This window comes from Balaenoptera musculus, chromosome 16 (assembly GCF_009873245.2).
Source record: "Balaenoptera musculus isolate JJ_BM4_2016_0621 chromosome 16, mBalMus1.pri.v3, whole genome shotgun sequence".
NCBI classification, from domain to species: domain Eukaryota; kingdom Metazoa; phylum Chordata; class Mammalia; order Artiodactyla; family Balaenopteridae; genus Balaenoptera; species Balaenoptera musculus.
Window position 1 is genome coordinate 60,458,040 of NC_045800.1, and position 23,797 is coordinate 60,481,836.

The following is a 23,797-nucleotide window of genomic DNA, read 5'->3' on the forward strand; positions in this document are numbered from 1 at the left end:
TTGAAGCTAACCAGTCAGTGGTATTTTGTTACGGCAGCCTGAGAAAACTAATACAGAAGTAAACTGTCTTTTTTCCATTAACCTGAGCTCTCAAAGTGACCACCGGAATGTTAAACAAACAAACAAAATTAGCTGACAAATACAAAGACCTCATCTCCTCAGGCCACTGCACACAATATTTTACAACCTACAATATTTTAATACTATGATTAAATTTGAGCTTTGGAAGTATGCAGGATAATTACAGTATATGTCTAAATCTAATAAAAGTTAGTTCAAAAACACAGAAATTGTTCAACCTTTGTTTGTCAATTTTCCACTTCTCTGGCCCATAATTAAAATTCAAAGGGGAAGCATTAATCAATAAAACAATCAAAATGACCTGAGTCCATCAGAGTTGACCTTTGACTGCAGTTAGTGGGATTTGGAGCTAGTTTACAAATCGTAGAGGTAAGAACCAGAAGTCTGTAAAGCTTTTTCATGTCCTTCGTAATTGGAACTTTAAATAGAACACTAACACTCCCACTTAAAATTAGGTCACGCTGGTAACTTGTAGAGTATATGTCAAAATGAGTTTATCCAATTACCCTCTGGAAGACGTATATAGATATAGACACAGATACATAAATTTACACATACATACATACAACTATGTAGATATATAGGTATATACGTATTTATATATATACAACAAGAAAACTTATAGTATCTTGTTGTAAGAATGTCCATTCTAAGTATTATATGAAATGCAGAAGCCATAAAGTTTAACTATATTAAAAAAAACTAAGAACTTTGGCAAAGTAAAAGACATGATAAGCAGAGTTAAAGTACAAATGACAAATAAGGAATACTTCCAATTTATAGAATAAAAAAGAATACTATCTATAAAATATGCAGAATTTCTACAAATCAGTAACATGAAATATAAAATAATAATCAAAGGATTCCACAAGAAATTAAGAAGAAATGTAAATGAATAATAAACATTCAAAACCAACAAAAATATTCTATAGCAACAAAATATAGATTGGAATAATTATGCACAATGACCAAAAGTCTAGAATCATTCTGAATCCATTTCTTTATCACCTTTAAAATAATTAACCAACCTGGGCCACTTTAATTGAATTCTGGGTAGAGCCACCAGCATGATATTCAACTTTGAATTTTTTTACAAGTTCATCAAACCTAAAAGGAAATCACAGTAGAAAAAAGTAAGTTAGCATTTGTCAGTTGTCACAATGCAAATTTTTCTGATTAGAAGTTCGTTAAATCACATTTAGTGAAACTTTTGGAACTACATAATAATGTTGAATAAATGAATTAAAATGTTGTATAAAAAACAACTTTGCTAAATTTCCATACTTAAGAAATTCTTTCCACAAGTGTACAACTATAAGAATTTAAAATGTATAGGCTGACCAGAATTAGCCATTAAACTAAACAGAAGGTAAAAATAAAACTTTATAAATTATTATTTATAAGCAATGCATATCTTCCTATATTAAGTGTTGAACTCTAAAGTCCTTACAAATGTATATTCTAATAAGTTCTAAAAGTTTTAGATATCATAAAGGCTATTGGTTTATAACTTAAAGAATTGGGAAATTACATTGGGTTGTTATGATTCTAGGAAAGTTGCTTAGTGACACAATTTCTGTATCTGCCAAATATAGGGGCAGAGAGAGACAAACTAAACCTTTGATACTTCATTACTTTGGCATCTGATAAAAGCTAGAGAACGTCTCTCCAGGAAAATACATATACTAACTATACATAAAACTTTTCATACAAGATGATCCATATAAACCCGTAGAATTACACATACCCAGACAAAGGGCTATGGATACTGATTCTAATAAGTCTCAAATTACATAGCATTTAATAATCCAGATCACAAGTCAATATTCCCTACTACATGTCTCTAACATGTTAGACGCTGTGGGAGATAACCAAAGGGCATACGTATACACTTTAATTTCAAAGGATTTACAAGCTTTGGAGGGACAAAAGGATGAATACACATGAAAAAGAAAATTTTAAAATACTAAATTATCAACCAACAAAATGTATGCAACGTAGACAGTAAGTGCTACAGAAGATCAGTCAAAGAAGAGAAAGATTGGGATGTGAATAGAGTATTCAAAAACGATGTCAGTCTTGGAAAGTATTTTCAAAACTTTAAATTTTTAAGTATGGAAGTAGATCTTTTTACTCAAATGAAACATTTCACAGAACTTCAAAATATAAAAAGAGATAAATACAGAGATGGTTACATTAGGAGTAGGAAAAACACAGTTATTATACCCACTTCCATACTTCCAATTGCCTTCAGATCCCATCTATAAAACCCTGAGATGCCAATAAACACAATTAGCAAACCTGCCAAAATGCTGACAGCAGTTATTTGTATACCACTAATAATATTCACCTAATACTAACAGGAGAGAAAACAAAGCACATAGTCCCAGATGCAGATAGGTGGCTAGTTGTGGTAGTTTAGGAAATGTTCTCTTCTAATTACTTTCTGAACTATGTAACAGCTAAGAGTGATATTAGAGACTGGAGGAGAAAGGAAGAATGAATAGACAAAGTAAACATACAGTGATCAACTGCCATGTTCGTTTGAGGTCATTCCACTTTCAAAAGCCAATTTCTCCAAAAAGATATGTCCCCCCAGAACCTGTGAATGTAATCTTATTTGAAAAAAAGGTCTTTGCAGACATAATTAAGTTCAGGATCTTCAGGTAAGATCCTCCCTCCTGAATTACCCAGGTGAGCCCTAAATCCAATGCCAGGTCTTCTTACAATGGACAAAAGAGAAGACAGAGAGGAGAAGACGAGGTGAAAATGGAGACAGAGATGGGAGTGATGTGGCCATATGCCAAGGAAGCCAAGGAATGCCAACACCCACCAAAAGCTGGAAGAGGCAAGGAAGGATTCTCCCCTAGGCTCGTCACAAGGAGTGCAACCATGCTATCACCTTGATTTCAGACTTCTGCCTCCCAAGAATACTGAGAGAATAAATTTCTGTTGTAGGCCACCCAGTCTGTTGTCGTTACAGCAACACCATCCTTTCTCACTTTCTCAAGAACTTTCCTTAAGTTATAGTCTTCTGCGTTCCATCATCATTAATTTCTTCCTTCCAATGACTAAGAATCAAACAACTATAATATTTCGGGAAGAACTAGATGAGCCTAAATTTATTATAGATACTAAAATTACAGTAAACCAACTACATACTCTATTGTTTACTTTGTTTTTGTTATCAAATTCTACCAGCACCATCCAACAGAACTTTCTGACTCCAGTGGGAATGTTCTGTATCTGTGCGTCCAGTTTGACCGCCACTAGCCACACGTGGCTATTGAACGCTTGAAAGGTGGCTAGTGTGACTGATGAGTTTTATCTTAAATAAAATTTTAAACTTTATTTAACTTTATTAACTTAAATTTGAGTATCTATAACCTCAAGGCTAGCCGCTACCTTACTGGACCAACATGGTTCTAGACTATTACGGTTTAAAAAGAACACTAGCTTTGCAAGACGCTCTAGAGAAAAAGGATTATGTGACCAAATAAGCGTAGGAAATGTGTGTACTCTATTTCCATCTTGAATTTTCATAGTGCATATCAGCATATTAAAGGCACTGAGATATCTGAAACAAAGAAACCTGTTTGACTATTATTCAGTTTTTCTAAAACTTACAGGATTTCAGAACCCTCTGACGTTTTAGGGTGAGGTTCCACAGCTAACATTTATATAATATTTATTATGTGTGCCAAAAATTATTGTTTTAAACATTTTATCCAAATCATTTTTTAAAATGCTCACAACTTTATGAGGTGGGTCCTATTAGCTCCTATATTTTTCAATTTTTTTTCAATAAATAACCTGCATAGTACAGTACAACACAATCCACAGTTAGTTGAATCCATAGATGTAAAACCATGGACACTGAAGGCGGACTGTGAAAGTTATGTGAAGGTCTTCCACTGCGAGTTGTTCAGGCAGGATAGAAGGGGAAGAGAGGCGTCAACACACCAATCCCCGACCCGTCTGCGGAAAAACCCGGGGACAGTTATCTCTGCCTCAAAAATAAAGGAACTGATAAATGACTCACCCAAGGGCAGGATGCTAAAGCAGTTTGGATAAAATCAGGATTCAAACTCTAGTTCTTTTGATTCCACATACTGTAATCTCTAACCAAACACAAACTTTTCCCCACACTTAAAGACCTGTAAACTATGTTTATTGAAAAAAAAATCCACTTATTAAGTGGATCCAACACAGTTCAACCTATGTTGTTCAAAGGTCAACTGTAAACATGATCAATTTTAAAACTAAAAGGGATAAACAGAATGCCTTTATTTAACAAACAAGGAGAGGCTTCCCTGGTGGCGCAGTGGTTGAGAATCTGCCTGCCAATGCAGGGGACACGGGTTCAAGCCCTGGTCTGGGAAGATCCCACATGCCGCGGAGCGACTAGGCTCCTGAGCCATAATTACTGAGCCTGCGCGTCTGGAGCCTGTGCTCCGCAGCAAGAGAGGCCACGGTAGTGAGAGGCCCGCGCACCGCGATGAAGAGTGGCCCCCACTCGCCGCAACTAGAGAAAGCCCTCGCACAGAAACGAAGACCCAACACAGCCATAAATAAATAAATAAATAAATAAATAAAATTTAAAAAAAGAAGCAATGGAAGGATGTGGCTGAGGCTTCGCCGGCCTCACTATGTCTGCCATTTAAAAAACAAACAAACAAACAAACAAGGAAAGTGAGGCATAAAGTATTTGAGCAGACTGTCCAACAAAGGTCACATACAACTCACTGGTTAGTCAAATTCAGAACTGCAGTCTCAGAATTACTTGTTAATTACAAACACATAGAAATCAGTGTATTTCTCCTCATTCCAGTCAACTAAGAGTTTTCTACAGAAACCAAAATTTTGCTTATTAATGTTATCTCTAAAATTAGTTCAAGGGGTATAAAAATTATAGAACCTCACATTTCAGGATGGAAGAGGAAGCGTATGTTTGCTTCCCCTTCCAAATCTGACTGAATGTCAAAAAGTATGTTTTTTATATATGAAAATGAACAAAAGTATAACAGCACCACAAAGCAAGGAAAGATGCCACGCACAGACAACGAATTTGAGAAATAAATTCTAATTTAACAGAAAGCAAATGTAACAGAATTGACAAAGCAGTGACAGGAGACATAACAGCAAGAGCAATTTCTTTAAATACTATATTTGGTACACGAGGGTAGCTGCCCAACTACTCCTACCTTACCCACAAGAGTCAGATCTGTTTAAATGCTCTAATCTGTCATGAAAAAGTCCTCTTTTATCTAGCAAATGTGTAGATTCCTCGCCTGCCTTTTTCTTTTTTTCTTTATTTTTCTGATAACAGCTTTATTGAGATATAATTCACATATCATACAATTCAACCATATGAAGTCTACAATCTGATCATTTAAAATATATTTATACTTCTGTAACCATCATCACTATCAATTTTAGAGTATTTTCATTAACTCAGAAAGAAACCCCATACCCTTTAGCTATCAAAACCCAATCTTACATCATCTTCCCCCGACCTAAACAAACACTAATTTACTTTCTATCTTCTGTATTTCTACCTATTCTGGACATTTTACATAAATGGAATAATATATATGTGTATGGCATTGTTGACTGGATTCTTTCACTTAGCATAATGTTATCATGATTCATATATGCTACAGCATATATAAGTACTTTATTCCTCTTTATTGCTGAACAACATTCCATTATAGATATACCATATTTTGTTTAGTCCTTCATCCAACAATGGACACTTGGGTTGCCTTCATCTTTTGGCTATTGGGAATAATGCTGCTATGAACATTCATGTACGAGGTTTTATGTAGATATAACATTTTCATTTCTGTTGGGTATATACGTAGGAGTAGAACTGCTGGGTCAAATGGTAACTCTAAGACTAACTTTTTGAGGAACTCTCACACTGTTTCTCACTTTCTGCCTAGTTTTTTCTCAGAGACAATTCGGAGAAACCTACCTGTCTAGTTATATGAAAAAAGAACAATTAGAGAATAACAGAGCTGCTATAAATTAACTTTACCACCATTGAATTTTTAAAATTAATAGTTGAATCAATGACCTAAGCAATTAAAATGGACACAGATTTTAAAAAGATGAAGAGAACGAAACTGAAATTAAGAAAAAAACCCAGAAATTGGATCAAAAATGTAAGAGATGAAAAGTATGAAAGAAAACTTAAAAGGAACAGAGAATGAATTAGATGGTCCAAGATCCATTTAATATGAATGACAGAAAAGGAGAACAGAGATAATGAAGGGTAAGAAAGAAACACTAGGAAAAAAAGAAGTCATCAAAAGAAAAAATATATATATATATAATATTCAGATATCTCCAAACACCAAGCAATTACACTCGGAAGTAGGGACTGGAATCCACACTTGGACATACCTTGTTAAACTTCAGAACTCTCATATTAAGAGAAAACCTTAAAAGCTTCTGGGGTGAAAAATAACACACTACATAAAAAGGAATAAGAATCAGAATAACACCAGACTTAATATAGGAAGCTAAAAGACAACGAACTACTGTACTCTATGCTGGTGTATAAATCAAAAAGAAACATAAGAGGGAATTCCCTGGTGGTCCAGGGGTTAGGACTTGGTGCTTTCACTGCTGAAGGCCCGGGGTTCAATCCCTGGTCGGGGAACTAAGAAACTAAGATCCCACAAGCCCTGAAGCACGGCCAAGAAAGATAGAAAGCAAGAAAGGAAAGGAGGAAGGGAGGAAGAAAAACAATTGCATGGGGTTTTTTAAAAAAAAGGAAAAAGTGACAACTGTTTATGACTTTGGAAAAGTGTATTTTGAAAGAAATTTAAATGAGGGTCTACTATATTTTTTTCATGTAAAATTCTCCCCTACACAGTAAAAATTTTAATAACAAAGGATTGTATTTTCTCTTCTAAGAGTTCATTCAATCACACTACTTGGTTCTACAGAGAAAAATATCTACCTAGTCATTCAGTAATGATGTTTTGTTTGGTTTTCAACTTTGGAATCTATGCAGAGATAAAATATGTAACATTTAATTATACTTATAAAACAGAATGTAAAAACATTATCTATAACACTGACATTTTGAAGATGGAAGAATGGAGAGATGTAAAGTTTCCTTATTCTCATTCCTTCATTTGAAAAGAGTCCACAAGTATCTCATGTTAATGATCAACTTTTTAAAAAAGAGGCTTTAAGTATATTGCTTAAAGTCATAAAGTCACGGGACTCCCCTGGTGGCGCAGTGGTTAAGAATCTGCCTGCCAATGCTGGGGACACAGGTTCGATCCCTGGTCTGGGAAGATCCCACATGCCGTGGAGCAACTAAGCCCAGGTGCCACAACTACTGAGCCCGTGTGCCACAACTACTGAAGCCCGCGCACATAGAGCCTGTGCTCTGCAACAAGAGAAAGCAGCGCAATGAGAAGCCCACACACCACAACGAAGAGTAGCCCCCACTTGACGCAACTAGAGAAAGCCCGTGTGCAATGAAGACCCAACGGAACCAAAAATAAATAAATAAATAAATAAATAAAATAAAATTTCCATCCTGTTGCGAAGAAGTCTTTTGACTTCCCCTAAGCTTTAAAATAAATAAATAAATAAATAAATAAGTCAGTAGAAAAATTAAAATATCTAAAATAACATAAGTAAGACAATGAGGCAGGAAAAAGGAGAAAAAACAGTAACATGTGCACTATATTCTTCAGCTTTCAGATGAGTCAATAGATAAGTAACTCCGTTAATTCAAAAAATGGGACATAACTACATTATTTATATTTGTAACGGTAAACTATTAAAAACAAACTGTTGGACTTCCCTGGTGGCACAGTGGTTAAGAATCCGCCTGCCAATTCAGGGGACACTGGTTTGAGCCCTGCTCCGGGAAGATCCCACATGCCGTGGAGCAACTAAGCTCGCGAGCCACAACTACTGAGCCCGTGTGCCTAGAGCCCGTGTTCCGCAACAAGAGAAGCCACCGCAATGAGAAGCCTGCACACCCCAATGAAGAGTATCCCCTCCTCACTGCAACTAGAAAAAGCCCACACGCAGCAACGAAGACCCAAACGCAGCCAAAAATAAATTAATTAACTGATTTTTTTTAATTAAAAAAAAAAACCTGTTAGTGTTTGCCCCTGTATGGAGTGGAGAAGGGAAGGTTTTTTTAAAATTGTTTCTTCGTTTTTAGTTGTTTGATTTTTTATAAATTTCTTAAAGGTATCTGAAATAAATACACAACTTAAAAATAGTATTTTGAAATTCAGCGCTTGTGTAACTACCATGACCATCACCACTACCAAAGACCGACAGACAGACAGACAAACAGACACACAACTATATGTGTGTGTGTGTGCATGTGTGTGTGTGTACAGGGGGGGGGGCTCTTTATTCTGACTCATTGATCTATATGCCTATCTATATGCCCTGCAAAAATTCCATTTCTGTTTATATATTATTGTTTTATCAGTCTTAATGGAAGGACAAGTGCCAGCTTCATGTTCTTCTTCATGAGTGCTTTGACTATTCTTGGCCCTCTTGGACCTCCACATAAATGCACAACTAGATGTCAATTTCCAAAAAAAAAAAAAAAAACTTGTCAGAATTTTGACTAGGATTGCAATTACTTATTTATATATATATATATACACACACACACACACACACACACACATATATATATATATATACATATATATATACATACACACACACAAGGAAAAGTGATATCTTTCCAATATTAAATTGTCCACTTGTAGCCGACATGCTGCACAATTAAGATCCATGAAGCAAGCCCCCCCACCATCCCGACAATTGTCCAATCCATGATTATGGTATATACCACAGTATATTTATTTAGGTTAACATCTATTAGTTTCATAATTTGTGCCATAAATCCTGCTCCTCTCTTATAGTCACGACTTCATACTTCCTACGTTTTAACAGTACTGTAAATGATATTTGTCTAAACCTAATTTTTATTTGTTGCTGGTATTTAGAAATATAATTTTTTTTCAATTTTTTTTTCCAACCAAGTTGCTAACATCTCTAATTAACAGCAATGATTTTTCTGTGTTTTTGCCATACATATATAGTCATCATTTGTGAATAAGGAAAAAATTTTTTTCTCCTCTTTTCCTGCCTTAGTGCAGACACTAGAACCTCCAGCATAATATGCACAGAGAATAAATAGCAGTGAGAATCAATGGACAAATTAGGCTTATTCCAAATTTTGGCCTTATAAATCCTGATGAATTCTGATGAATGACAGGGTAGGTCCATTTCAGAAAACTGGAAGTCTTAGAGAGAAATGCTTAATTTTTCACTTTGATTTATTTTTACTGTGTGTATGCATTGCTTCTACTAAAGAGTTAAATATTTTTAAATGTTGTAGACTTATACTACTGATAGATATTTTCCATATATTTCAATTTAGAAACATTAAGTAACCAAAACATACGCACAATATAATCCAAGAAAACTGCAATATATATATGTATATTGCAAACAAAATTATCCAATATACATGTGTACTAAAAAGGACCTGGAAGACTACAACCAAGGTGTTAACAGTGGTTCGCTCCAAAGTACAAGCAATTATGGATCTTATATACATTTGTTTTGATTGTGTAATAAGCATATAAATTGTTTTCTAATAAAAATATTTTAAAATCTACTTCACCTTATAATGGAAGAAAACAGCAACTTTCCATACAATTATATAAATAGAACTATATACAGAACAAAACACAGAGCAGAGAAGTAAGTGTTTCCGAATGAAACAGGTAGGGAAAGTTTAACATTTGAACAATAATTTGACAAATAAGGGAGAAAAAATATTCAACGGTAGGGGTAAAACAAAAACTCTAACATATTCAGAAAATAAGTTACAGGTAATGTAGGTAAAATAGTAAAAACTGACAAAACTCTCTGTGCCAGGCTAATCAATTTAGACATTCTTCAGTAGGCAACTAGGAATTTTTAACATCTGTTTACTAATAGTGTGAAAGGCAGATTTTTTTTTTTTTGAATGATGATAGCACTCTTCTGAGGACAGGGCAGAATAAAAAGAGGCAGATTGCCAGCCTTTAGAAAAGTTCATACCTAAGATCAGATGCTGAGTTAAGGGGCTACAGGGAAGTGATCAAGCTAAGGAATCATTTCTGAAGTTTAAGACATCAGATGTGATAAATAACTGGAGGTGAAAGATGTGGCAGAGGGAAAACAATTCTAAGACCTCTACTTCGGATGATCAGTTGGATGGTGTTAGGAAAGGAAATACAGGAGAGAAGAAAAATCATATTAAAAAAAGGGAACTCCTAAGTAGTTGATTATCAAACCCAGAAAATTTTCTGTTTACGGAACTAACTGCATTGAGGAAAAATTTAGTTTCTTTAATCTCTTGCATGGATTCGGCACATTTTCTCTACACACTTTTCTAGTTGATACAAAATCTCCGGTTTGTGTATGAATGGTCCACATTATCTGTGTCAAAACTATCAGTGTACACAGTGGAAAATGCTAGGAAAAGATGAAGGACTGTGTATCTTTAATGAAAGAACAAAAAAGTTCAGGCTAAAACATTAATAAGCCTCAAAACCATGATTACAGCTTTATAGGGATATAATCAATTATATAAAAACCTTATTTTCTAAGTTGTTTAGTGATGACAGAGTTTATGATATCTTTATATTTTGCACGGAACTTCTATATATTTCCAACACGTGATTTTTTTCTATAGGGAGAGATGTGTGGCAATTTTAGTACTTTATAGATACATTCTTACTTTCTCCATTTGGTTGAGCTTCTCTGTGGGAATGGAGTAGGCATATCAAACACCTCAATCAAAAAACACAACTGGGACTTCCTTGTTGGCACAGTGGTTAAGAATCCACCTGCCAATGCACGGGACACAGGTTCGTTCCCTGGTCCGGGAAGATCCCACATGCCGTGGAGCAACTAAGCCCATGCGCCACAACTAATGAGCCTGCACTCTAGAGCCCACGTGCTGCAACTACTTAAGCCTGTGTGCCTAGAGCCTGTGCTCCGCAACAAGAGAAGCCCATGCACCGCGACGAAGAAGAGCCCCCGCTCGCCGCAACTAGAGAAAACCCGTGTACAGCAATGACGACCCAATACAGCCAAAAACAAACAAACAAACAAACAAAAAACACAATTGAAAGAACAGTAGCTGATACATTTTCCTACCAGCAATCTGGTAGGATTTATGAAGCTCAAATTAATAAAGTATGCAGCTTTTATGATGCTAAAAAATTCCAGAGGCAACATTACTTAAATAAAATGCCAGAGAAAACTGGATCCAGTGCTTATCAAACTTCTGGATGAGAGTTTGCAGTTGACAGAAGCAAACAAAGAATAAGAACAACAAATTTGATAACAAAAATATTTAAAGCATTTCTAAATAAAAGCAAATTCAAACAAATTAAAAACTTAAAATATAAAGGATAAGAACTGTTTAACAAATATGAAAATGGTTATCTTTACCCAAAAGATTTTTAAAATATTTTAACTATCATTTTATATATTTTAACATTAACTTTTAATGAATTTATTGATTCAATATTTCTTAAATACTATTTTAATATTCTCATATGAGAAAAAGAAACTATTATGGCTCATATAAATGGACAAATGAACAATAAACAAAAGAAAAATGATAAATGTTGAAAAAGAATCAGCTTCGTTCACTAGTAATCAAAAACACGATTCACTAGTAATCACTAGTAATCAAAAACATGTAAACAGATTTCTGCACATTAAATTGCACACTAAAAATTAATACTCAGCATTACTAGAGATGTGAAAAAGCTGATATAACCATACAGTGTTAGTGACAGAACTCTTTTGGAAGGTAATTTAGCAATACATATCAAGAATCACAAAAATTTTTATATACTATTATCATAAAAATCCATTTCTAGGACTCTACCCTAAGGAAGTAATCCAAATCATAAATAATGCTATATGCAAGAGCTGAACATATTACCATAAGATATAATAAAGTAAAATTTAAAACAAAATATTCAAAAATAGTGGAAGGATTAAATTATAATGATTATCATTGGACAGAATATAATATAGTTCATATTATAATTGTTTATATGCTATACTATCCTAGGAAGGAATTCTGGCAGCTTATGATGATACAATTAAAATAGAGTGAGTAAATAAACAAATATATGAAAATGACATTGAAAATATAGGTAGCAAATTAAGATAAAGTCGAAAGAACACAAAATGTAAGAAATGAACATTTGTAGTTTATGAAAACCAAAATATAATAAGCGATGTTCTTATATTTACTGTTCAAAGAGAGATTATCAGAATATAAAAAGGTATTCAGTATTTTTCGTTAGAATTTAACAAAATGTTCAGTATTTTTCGTTAGAATTTAACAAAAATGAACAGAAGAACCGCATTAACAACCCATCAGTATTTTAGACATAAGCCTTTTCCTTTTCGATATTTTCTACAATTTGATCATGTATTTATATTCATTTTTAAATGGAAGTATTTTTATTAAAGAAAACTTTTAAATAAAAATGAATGTCACTGGAATGTAGTTCAGAATTTCTTGGAAGACTAACCTTATGGAAAAAGCAGAAAGCAATATACCATATACTTATAAAGAATTTTTAATACTTGTGCTGATAGTATATAGAATTTAAATTCTAAGTAATGCTTTCCACTCTCATATCACATATTATTAAATACTTTATAAACAATTGATAATTCTTGACAATAATATGAAAGCTATCTATATATCTGCTTTGTTTCTGAGAAGAAAAGTAAAATACAAGAGAGTGGAGAAGATTTCAAATACTAATGTGGTAGGGAAAGCAATGACTAAATACTAGTCTTTTAATCCTGGTTTAGTATTAGACCATACCTCAGAATGGTAGTATGCACAGAAAAGGTATCATATGAAAATGATCAAATATGAATATTTAAAGTCTATTAAAAGATAGAACATAATATCAAAAAAACAACCCAATCAAAAAATGGGTGGAAGACCTAAATAGACATTTCTCCAAAGAAGACATACAGATGGCCAACACATGAAAAGATGCTCAACATCACTAATTATTAGAGAAATGCAAATCAAAACAGTGAGGTATCACCTCACACCAGTCAGAATGGCCATCATCAAAAAATCTACAACAATAAATGCTGGAGAGAGGGTGGAGAAAAGGGAACCCTTTTGCACTGTTGGTGGGAATGTAAATTGATACAGCCACTATGGAGAACAGTATGGAGGGTCCTTAAAAAACTAAAAATAGAACTACCATATGACCCAACAATCCCACTCCCGGGCATATACTCAGAGAAAACCACAATTCAAAAAGACACATGCACCCCAATGTTCATTGCAGCACTATTTACAATAGCCAGGACATGGAAACAACCTAAATGTCCATCGACAGAGGAATGGATAAAGAAGATATGGTACATATATACAATAGAATATTACTCAGCCATTAAAAGGAATGAAATTGGGTCATTTGCAGAGATGTGGATGGACCTAGAGACTGTCATACAGAGTAAAATAAGTCAGAAAGAGAAAAACAAATATCATATGTTAACGCACATATGTGGAATCTAGAAAAATGGTATAGATGATCTTATTTGCAAAGCAGAAATAAAGACACAGACATAGAAAACAAATGTATGGATACCAAGGGGGGCTGGGGTGAGATGAACTGGGATATTGGGATTGACATATATACACTATTGATACTATGTATACAGATTATTATTTATTTATTTATTTATTTATTTTTGACGTGTTGGGTCTTCGTTTCTGTGCGAGGGCTTTGTCCAGTTGTGGCAAGTGGGGGCCACTCTTCATCGCGGTGCGCGTGCCTCTCACTATCGCGGCCTCTCCTGTTGCAGAGCACAGGCTCCAGACGCGCAGGCTCAGTAATTGTGGCTCACGGGCCCAGTTGCTCCGCGGCATGTGGGATCTTCCCAGACCAGGGCTCGAACCCATGTCCCCTGCATTGGCAGGCAGATTCTCAACCACTGAGCCACCAGGGAAGCCTGATACTATGTATAATAAAGAGATAACTAATGAGAACATAACTATATAGCACAGGGAACTCTACTCAATGCTCTGTGGTGACCTAAATGCGAAGGAAAACCACAAAAAGAGGGTATATATGTATATGTATAGCTGATTCAAGTTGCTGTGCAGAAGAAACTAATAGGACATAGTAAAGCAGCTAAACTCCAAAACAAATTTTTTTAAAAGAATGTATAGATATAAAAAAATACATATATATATATATATGTATAACTGAGTCACTTTGCTATACAGTAGAAATTAACACAACATTGTAAATCAACTATACTTCAATAAAATAAATTGAAAAAAAAGATAGCACAGACTTCTGATAAAAATAAAAATAATACTGATGATCATAAGCATGCTACTCACAGCAGCAAGAGCTTCTAATTGTGGAACAGCTGGGCAGTGACTAAATGACCAAAGTAAACATAGGCAAGCTAACATAATCCATCCTTAGCTAACATAATCCATCCTTTAGCATAAAAGCCATTTTGGCATTGAAGTCAAGCCACAAGTATCAATGGAAATAAATGCAGGATAGTATACTACAAAGAGATTCACCTTTTCAAAAACACTAATTATTATACTAACTACAACATGGTCAGATAGGTTATGGGAAAGTCAATAACTGAAAAATTTAATGGAAGAGAATTATGATGCTATACTGAAGAAAGCATCTACATTTTGCTGCTTGTTAATATACTGTACTGTTCGTTTCATAAAATTTCCAACTAGTTTCTACTTTACAAAGTTAGAGTGAGGAACAAACAGTGAATGATTTTTCAATGAGTTGTAAGAAGTAAACACAAGCAGAGTCTAACATAATATATCCAAGGGGATATATTATGTTCTGCTCAGAAAATTTAGCACTCAAGAATAAAGAATACCCACCACACACAAGTAAAGAAAATCAGGAGTGTGAAGAGTAAGGAGAACAGTACTTGTTGGAAGATGATAATAAAACAATGCATATTCACTATATCTTAGAAAAACAATCACAGTATGCTCAATTCCACTGACTGTGACCCACACATAAGGATATGAATGAAAAACTAAGTCTTATTCCTGTAATCTGAGGATCAAACATCATCTAGTTCAATTTATAAGATCCAAAGAAAGTTTTAGAATTTAGGGCATTTTTAATTCCTATCATCACTCGGTTTTTAGGTTAAGAAATTTCTTCCAAATATACCTCTTTTTAAACTCTAAATAAATTACCCAATCAATGATGTAAATTGGTAAGACAAATGGCAAAGATATAAATGTGAGAATTTTAAAAGAAAACTTTAGAAATATAAACTTTTTATTCTCTAACATTCCTGAAAAAAGTGACTTACCAAGCAATGATATTTTTCATATTATATAATATTAATTCCTGACAAGTCTGACAAGCTATGCTCAGTCTGAATATGTCATAGTGAACCTAGCAACTAAGGGTGCTAAAGCAGTGTTCATAATTCATAATGACTTAAACAGTACTGACCTACCATTTCAAAAATATACTTATTGTTATAAAAATACTTTTCAACATTTATTATAAATATTAACTTTGAGAAGTATATACTATCCAGAATACATAAAGAACTCTCAAAATTCAGTAATGAGAAAACAAACAATCCAATAAAAAAAACTGGGCAAAAGATTAATAGAAACATTTCCAAAGAAAGGATATAGACAGCAAATAAGCATAGATTCTAACATCAACAGTCATTAGGGAAATCCAAATTAAAACCATAAGGAGATACAGCTATTAGAATGGCTTTTTAAAAAATAACAATACTAAGTGCTGACAAGGATGCAGCGTAACTGAAACTCACACATTGCTGACAGAAATGAAAAATGGGTACAGTCTCTTCAGAAAACAATTTGGCAATTTCTAAAAAAAGTTAAACATATACTTACCAGCTGACTCAAGTATGTGACTGTTTATAACAGCCTTATTTATAATCATCAAACTCTTGAAATAACCCAAATGTCCATCAGTGAATGGATAAACTAATTGTGGTACATCCACACATTCAAGAACATGGGTGGATCTCAAAAGTATTACGCCATGTGAAAGAAGCCAGACATAAAAGGGCTACAAACAATATGATCCCATCTATTTGACATTCTGGATAAGGCAAGGCTATCGGGACAGAAATCAGAGTAGTGATCGTCAGGAACTGAAATCAGAGAGGAGAAAATGACTACAAAGAAGTATGAGTTTGGAGGACAACAGAAATGTCCTAATTTGGTGATGGTTACACAACGGTGTACATTTGTGAAAACTCATAGAATATTACATATAAAAACAGTGAGTTTTACTCTATGTCAAGTATATCTCAATATACCTCAATAAACCTGACTTATTTAAAAAAAAAAAAGGACTTCCCTGGTGGCGCACTGGTTAAGAATCCGCCTGCCAATGCAGGGCACACAGGTTCAAGCCCTGCTCCAGGAAGATCCCACATGCCGCGAAGCAACTAAGCCTGTGCACCACAACGACTGAGCCTGCGGTCTAGAGCCCACGAGCTACAACTACTGAGCCCGCGTGCTGCAACTACTGAAACCTGCATGCCTAGAGCAAGTGCTCCGCAACAAGAAAAGCCACTGCAATGAGAGCCCACGCACCGCAACGAAGAGTAGCCCCCGCTCGCCACAACTAGAGAAAGCCCACGCACAGCAACGAAGACCCAACACAGCCATAAATAAATAAACAAATAAATAAATTAAAAAACTAAATTAAAAAGAAAAAAGAACATAGTATCTAGGGGGGCACCAAAGGAAATTCCCCAAAACTCTCTCTCTTCAATAATGAGATCCCTTGCTCTAAGGATCAGGACAGGGTTCAGGGGCTTTCCTAGGCAAGCCACTTAAAGGGCAAAAAGAGAAATCTAACTGGAATGGATTGGGGATGGCGCACTGACTGGTGAGAGGGCCTGTCTGATCCTACTCCATAAACACAGGTCTGGAACATGTGTTGGACTTTTTCTTTTCAGGAATGATCGTGTCTGTTCTTGAACTACATTCTCCACATCTCTCCCTTCTTTTTCATAGGCTCTTAAGGCCCTCCACCCTCCACCTCTGCTCTCCAGTGGTAAAGATGTACAGGAGTAAGTAAGAGCTTGCTCTATTGCAACATGATGTTTCTTCCAATACTTATAAGAAATTTGAGTTCTTAGTATGATCTGTCTCCTAGCAATTCTGAAGTGCAGGTTATGTGTGATTCTATTTGTGTTCCTTGTTTTAAGAAGAATGAGTAAATTCACCTTCCTTATCCTCTAAGCCCAGTTAAATGATTTTTGATGAGTTTCTCACAATTAGTAAGTGGCAGACTCAGGATTAGGAGATCCATCCAAAAATTAAGAAAAAATTAAAATCATATAAAATAAAAATAAGACTATTTAGAATAAAACACCTTGTGGCCCAAAACTAAATGAATTACTTTTTAATAAAAAGGCAGTTGGGGGCTTGTTTTTAAGATGAATCCAGAAAATCATTCTAAAAAGACAGAAAAATAAAAGGAAGAATGATAAGGAAAAAAAAAATGGGAGAGAAGAAATTAAAGAATAGAAATAGCTCCTTAAATTTTAATGTGTAATTTTTCTAGTTATCTGATATTAAACAAATACTACTTGAAATGAGAAAGATTTCATGATTCTACCCTAATGTAGGACCAATCATCCTTAATATCAATAGGAAAGTGTCCATAAAACCATCCTTTATAATTTCTAGTTCTATCTTAGGGCAATTGCTTCCCACTTTCACAGTTAACTACAGCCTCTTTTACCCCAGTCTTGGAGGGAAAAAAGAGAGAGAGAGCTCATCATACATCATAAGATAAAGGAGATCTCACATTGTGCTAACATCATGGCACAGAAACCAAACATCAACGATTTTGAAAACTTCATAAAGAAGACATATTACGGATAAGACACAAGTAAAATCTTTAGAGTAAAACTCAAAAAATTTAACTTCCTTAAGAAAGCATTCGTAACTGCCAAGTAGGGTTTTTGATGAAGTTCTTTCCTAAACTTCTCATCTAAACAAATAATAAATGAAAAAACATCAGTAATTCTAAACAGGTTATACTTATTAAGACCAAATGTTAATAGAATAACACAGGGGGAAAAAATCCATAGGCAAATAGAAAGATTCAAAGCTTTGAAATCTTTTACCACAAATGTTTAGTGAGGTTCAAAAAAATTCACTTAAATGTCAGTTTGATAAAAGCCAAAAGAACATTTCCCACATGTGTTTATATTTAAGCATATTTTTAAAAGATGGAAAAAGTAACAGTCATTCAAAACCAGGGTTAAGCTATTAGTTCATAAGGATTGTAATTTAAAGGTATTTCTCCAACCTCTAATTTTATTTTCTTTGATAAGAAAGCAGTTTTAAGCATGTGTTGCTTAGATAAGTCCTTATTCAATTCTAAAATGTTTTAGTTTTTAATTATTCCCATTTATAACTCTGAAGGTGAAGATTTTTGCACATGAAATAATCAAATATACTGTTGAAAAGTACTTTGTATATAAGTATAGATGATTAAGATAAAATGAATTATTCCTAAATTCAGATGCACGGCATATGCATTAGGTTTCTACCCATTATAAAAACACACAACAGAATTTCACTAAACCAAAGTATAATTTTCATTAAACAGTAAAACTGTTTGATATTTACTCTTAAACTATACAAGAAAAAGCCATATATAAGGAAAAGAGAAATACTGTAAGACAGTGTTCCTCAAAATGAGATGAATAGTCTCTTGATAAACCTAGAATGTCATCCATATGTCCACAGGAAGTTCCAAAACACAAATTATACTTTTTCCCTCCTTTACTGCTTTGGTTTTGGCTGTTATTTCTATCACAGAATACATGGTTTGTAATGGGCCTTAGTTACTCTGATTGCAAAAGTCTATAAACATATGTAACAGATATGGATAGTATTCAAGCAATAATTAATCATTTTTCTCTACACAACTATAAAAAATATCACTCATCAGAAACACTCAAACATTTAAATCTCTTATCCAAACATAACATATAGAACTTTTGATTCTGAGTACCATATAGTGGGTCATAAGCAGCACTCCTACTGACAACAACTAGAAAAGTCATGCAAATTATAAATCATTAAAGGTAGAAAAGATCTATGGAAGCAATGAGCACCAAATGAATAAATTTCCAGGGAGGTTAGAACTGTTCAAAGGGTAGGCCAGCACTGGTAGCGGTTTGCCTGACCTGTCCAAATTTGTACTCAGCAGCATGAGGCTAGAAAGACAAAATTTGACATTTCAGGGACCTCAAACACACAGCTGGTTTGTCCCATAACACATTTGCTGAATTCTGAAAATGAAATGTAAGCTAAGAGGGTTAACCCAAATCACCTAAAAACCAGAAAGTTTGCCCAGTTTGGCAGTGCATACAAAACAAAGGCCAAGAGCAAAGGAACTAAAAACATGATAGGCAAGAAATGAAACCCCTAGAAGAGTGGAGAATAAAAACTAAGACACTCTTCTGCTGGGGACTGGGAGAGGACATGTATCTATCCTGGTTATATCTAGAAGCTTAAAATTCAGACTTTGGGTTTAGCAGAACAATGGTATGGAGGTGGAAGGCAAGAGGGTTAAAAAAAAAAGTTGGAATTTTAGTTATTACATAGTACTAAAGTGATAAAATTGGAAACTGAGGGTCTAAAACAAAATGTCATATGGTTACCAAAGGGGAAAGGGGGTGGAGGGATAAATTAGGAGGTTGGGATTATTATATACACACTATTATTAATAAAATAGATAACTAACAAAGACATACTGTATAGCACAGGGAACTATACTCAATATTTTTTAATAACCTATGAGGGAAAAGAATCTGGAAAAGAATATATGTATTAGTGAATCACTGTCCTGTACTGGTGAAACTAACCCAACATTGTAAATCAACTACACTTCAATTTAAAAAAAAAATTTTTTTTAATGTCAGTCTCCCACTTGAGCTATTTGGCAAATTTTGAAGGTATGCTGGGCAGAAGGATGAAGAATTAAGCTAGAAACCTCTGAGAGCAGCTCTGGTGAACTGTTTCACACAGCTGATGAGACAAAGACCCCAGTGGTCTAAACTAAGAGTCCTAGAGAGTCAAGCTCTAAAAAAAGAGGCAAATAGTGTAGACTGAATCTATCAAAACTGAAAATCAACTTTGACCTAGCTTTAATCCTTAACTTTATTAAGGTGATCAGCTCTCCTGTCACTCCACATCAGCCTTGTATACAAAAGGGTGAACACTCTGGTAGAATATACAATCTGAAGGATCAACAGTTCTTATATAAAGTGTCTGGCAAACAATAAACAACTGATAGTTATGGAAAGAGGCAAAATAATTTGATTAAAAACTAAAAACAAAACAAAACAAAACTAGAAAAAGTTTTCAAAATGATTTAGATACTGGAAGTAAAGAAAAGAATGCATAAACTAGATGAAAAAATGGAGAATTTCAACAGAGGATTAAAATTGTAAAAAAGAGTAAACATCTAGAACTGAATAATTTGATATATGAGTTTAAGAATTTATTGAGTAAGTTTAAACCTAGAATATTCTCTCTATATCTTCCTATTACTTAGCCCCAGACAAGTCTCAGTCACGGAAGTTTGTGGCAGAACTGGGAAAATAAAGCCCCGGCTCTCTGACTAGAGGACCAAAGCGGAGAGCTCCAGGGAACCAAAACTACTAAAACTCTTGAAATATCTGGAAAAAAAGAAAGACTCAGCAAAGAAATATAAGATGTAAAGAAGACCAAATAAAAATTAAATAAGTGAAAATTTAAAACTCACTATATGGACTCCACAGAGAAATGGAGAAGACAGAATTAAAACTCAGTATACTTGAAGACAGATCAATAAAAATGTTACAGTCTGAACAACAGAGAGAAAAATGATTTTTTTTACATGAACAAATACTCAGATACCTATGAAATAATACTAAAAGATGTAACATTTATGTTACCAGAGAGTGTCAGGAGAAGAGAAAAAATGCAGTGCAGAAAAAAGTTTTGAAGAAATAACATATTATTAAAACTTCCCAAATTTGATTAAAGACACACTCTTACAGGCTTAAGAAGCTCAAAAAACCCAAATATTATAAAGCCAAAGAAATCCATGCCCAGACAAATGAGAAGAACCCAGAGGGTGGAACTAGGTGGAATATCAGTATTTAAGAGGAAAAGGTGGAAGGAAGGAAGGAAGGAAGGAAGGAAGGAAGGAAGGAAGGAAGGAAGGAAGGAAGGAAGGAAGGGAGGGAGGGAGGGAGGGTGGGTGGAAGGAAGGGTGGGGAGGGGGAGGGGAGGGGAGGGGAGGGAGGGGAAGGAGGAAGGGAGGGGGGGAAAGGAGGAAGGGAGGGAGGGACGAAGGAAGGTCGATCCAGCATAGTCAAATTCCTTACTAAGGACATATAAGACAAATTTGATACCAATATGGTCAAAATACGATTTTACACTGCAAGGCATCAGGACAGGCAGTGTTCCTCAAGCAAAGGCTCTGGTATAGACAGACCTGGCTTTAACTTCATGTTCATCTAGTAGTCTGACATGGGGCAAGTAATTTATTTTTTAAGACTAGGTTTCCTCATTCATAAAACATGGTATTAAAGACCCTATCTGTTTTTGCATTCCACAATATTTAAGCATAGTGCCTGACACGCCACATACACGCCAAAAAAATAGTTTGATAAATAAATGGATGGATGAACTCTGGAAGGATTAAATGAGAGTCTTCTTGCTACTGCTGCTGGTGGTGTTGGATTTTTAAGAAGGTACAGATTACCAACCTGTACACATTTTAAGGAAATTAAGTTTTTCTTGAATATTTTTTAAAAGAACCCAATATTGACATTGATTGTGATTTTGCCTATGTCCCACATACCTACTAGACACGAGGTGGACTATGAAGGCAAAAAAAGAACTCAAAAAAAACAAGAAAAAAGAATGTAGAACATTGTTATTAGAGAGAAATTTAACTGTAAGACAAATTTTAGGTTAACACTTAGATATGATGTTACCTGGTGAGAAAAAAATCAGATTATTTCTAAACAACTGAGATCAGATAAGATGCTCCTACTTGCTTCCTTTACAACAGGCTCAAGATGAGAAAAGCCCCTGTGTTTGTAGTGCACTATTTCACTCTTTCATTTATTAACCCTTTATTATCTTTCAATTAGTACAAATCATTACCACTCTGTTGGGAGTATTATGCCAGTGCCTTGAACATAGTAAGCACTCAATAAATGTTACCAACTATTTTTATAACTATGGAGGAATAATTTAGTTGCTGATTTTTCAAAGAATTTGCAATTTGGCTACCCTCTAAAAAAAGAACTAAATGACTGACATCTTTAAAAGTTTAAATTCAAACTTCCCAACGTTTCAGAAAAACACTTGAAGCAAAGCATCCTCAGTCTCTACTAAGTAATGAAGAATAAAATCTATTGCATAACCCGTTAAACAACTGACCAAATGTCACAGCTATAAAAAACCAAAAACGAATCACATAACAAAGTTGATTCAAAAGCACATGCAACACACAATATTATTTTTTACATTACTGTTAATGCAATTCTCATTTTGATATTTTTAAAAGAAGGATTCTGAAAATTTATCAGTATAGAAGTTTTATTTTATGCATGTCTTCGCAGCAAAAGACACTAAAATCAGTATGAAAAGTGTTTAGAGACTGAGGAGATGTTTTCTTTCATCTTCTGAATACTACCAACAGAGATTCCAATAAAGAAAACCACAAGTTTGCTGGAGTTTAAAACATCTGGGGAATATCTTAAGATATTCATTCTTAAGAGTTCCATGTTAAAGAACAGCCTGAAGGGTAGATGATAAATCTGCTCTAAAAGTGGAAGTGTGTTTTTAATCCCACTGAATATAAACAGACTTAAAAAAAGAAAAAAGGAACTATAATTCAGAAGTAAAGTACCAAAAGACAAAACTGCTCCATAAAAGAAAACTTGAAAAACAAACACTAGGGCTCAATATATAGGACTTAATTACAAAATAATCATGATAATATAATGATTTTAAAAGGATCAGCGACCAGAAGGTGACTGTCAATAATCCTTTGTAATTGCTAACTGAACAATATTGGGTGATGAGTTCAAATTACAAATATTCTTGTCAAAGATGTAAACTCTCAAGAGATAGCAATAAGCTCTCACAAAGCTACTGTAAGGAAAAAATGGATTAATTTATATTAAAAACCTGAAGATGTATTGTTCTTTTGCATCAAGATATGAATGTAAATGTGTTTCATAAAAGATTATTTACCAATATATATATTATAGAATGTATCAAGGCATGTTATATGAGATCCTAAAACTCTTATTTCTCACAGAATTTAAAATAAAACTGCCCATGAAGCTTAGTAATTTGCAGGAGGTATTCATACTTTTTTTTAAACTTGATTAATCTATTTTTGGCTGCGTTTGGGTCTTCGTTGCTGCGTGCGGGCTTTCTCTAGTTGTGGCGAGTGAGGGCTACTCTTCATTGCAGTGCACAGGCTTCTCATTGCGGTGGCTTCTCTTGTTGCAGAGCACGGGCTCTAGGTGTGCAGGTTTCAGGAGTTGCGGTTCACTGGCT

The 23,797-nt window shown here is 34.4% G+C and overlaps 1 protein-coding gene across 4 annotated transcripts in view; it reads right to left on the reverse strand.

The window, feature by feature from the left end:
* The window catches only part of ADK (adenosine kinase), a 493,701-nt gene that overhangs the window by 304,003 nt on the left and 165,901 nt on the right, over positions 1–23,797 (reverse strand). For all 4 annotated transcript variants that reach the window (XM_036827944.1, XM_036827943.1, XM_036827946.1 and 1 more), the window contains one exon: positions 1,110–1,188. In XM_036827944.1, coding sequence (XP_036683839.1) covers positions 1,110–1,188 — 79 coding nt within the window. The remainder of the gene's footprint in view (positions 1–1,109; positions 1,189–23,797) is intronic.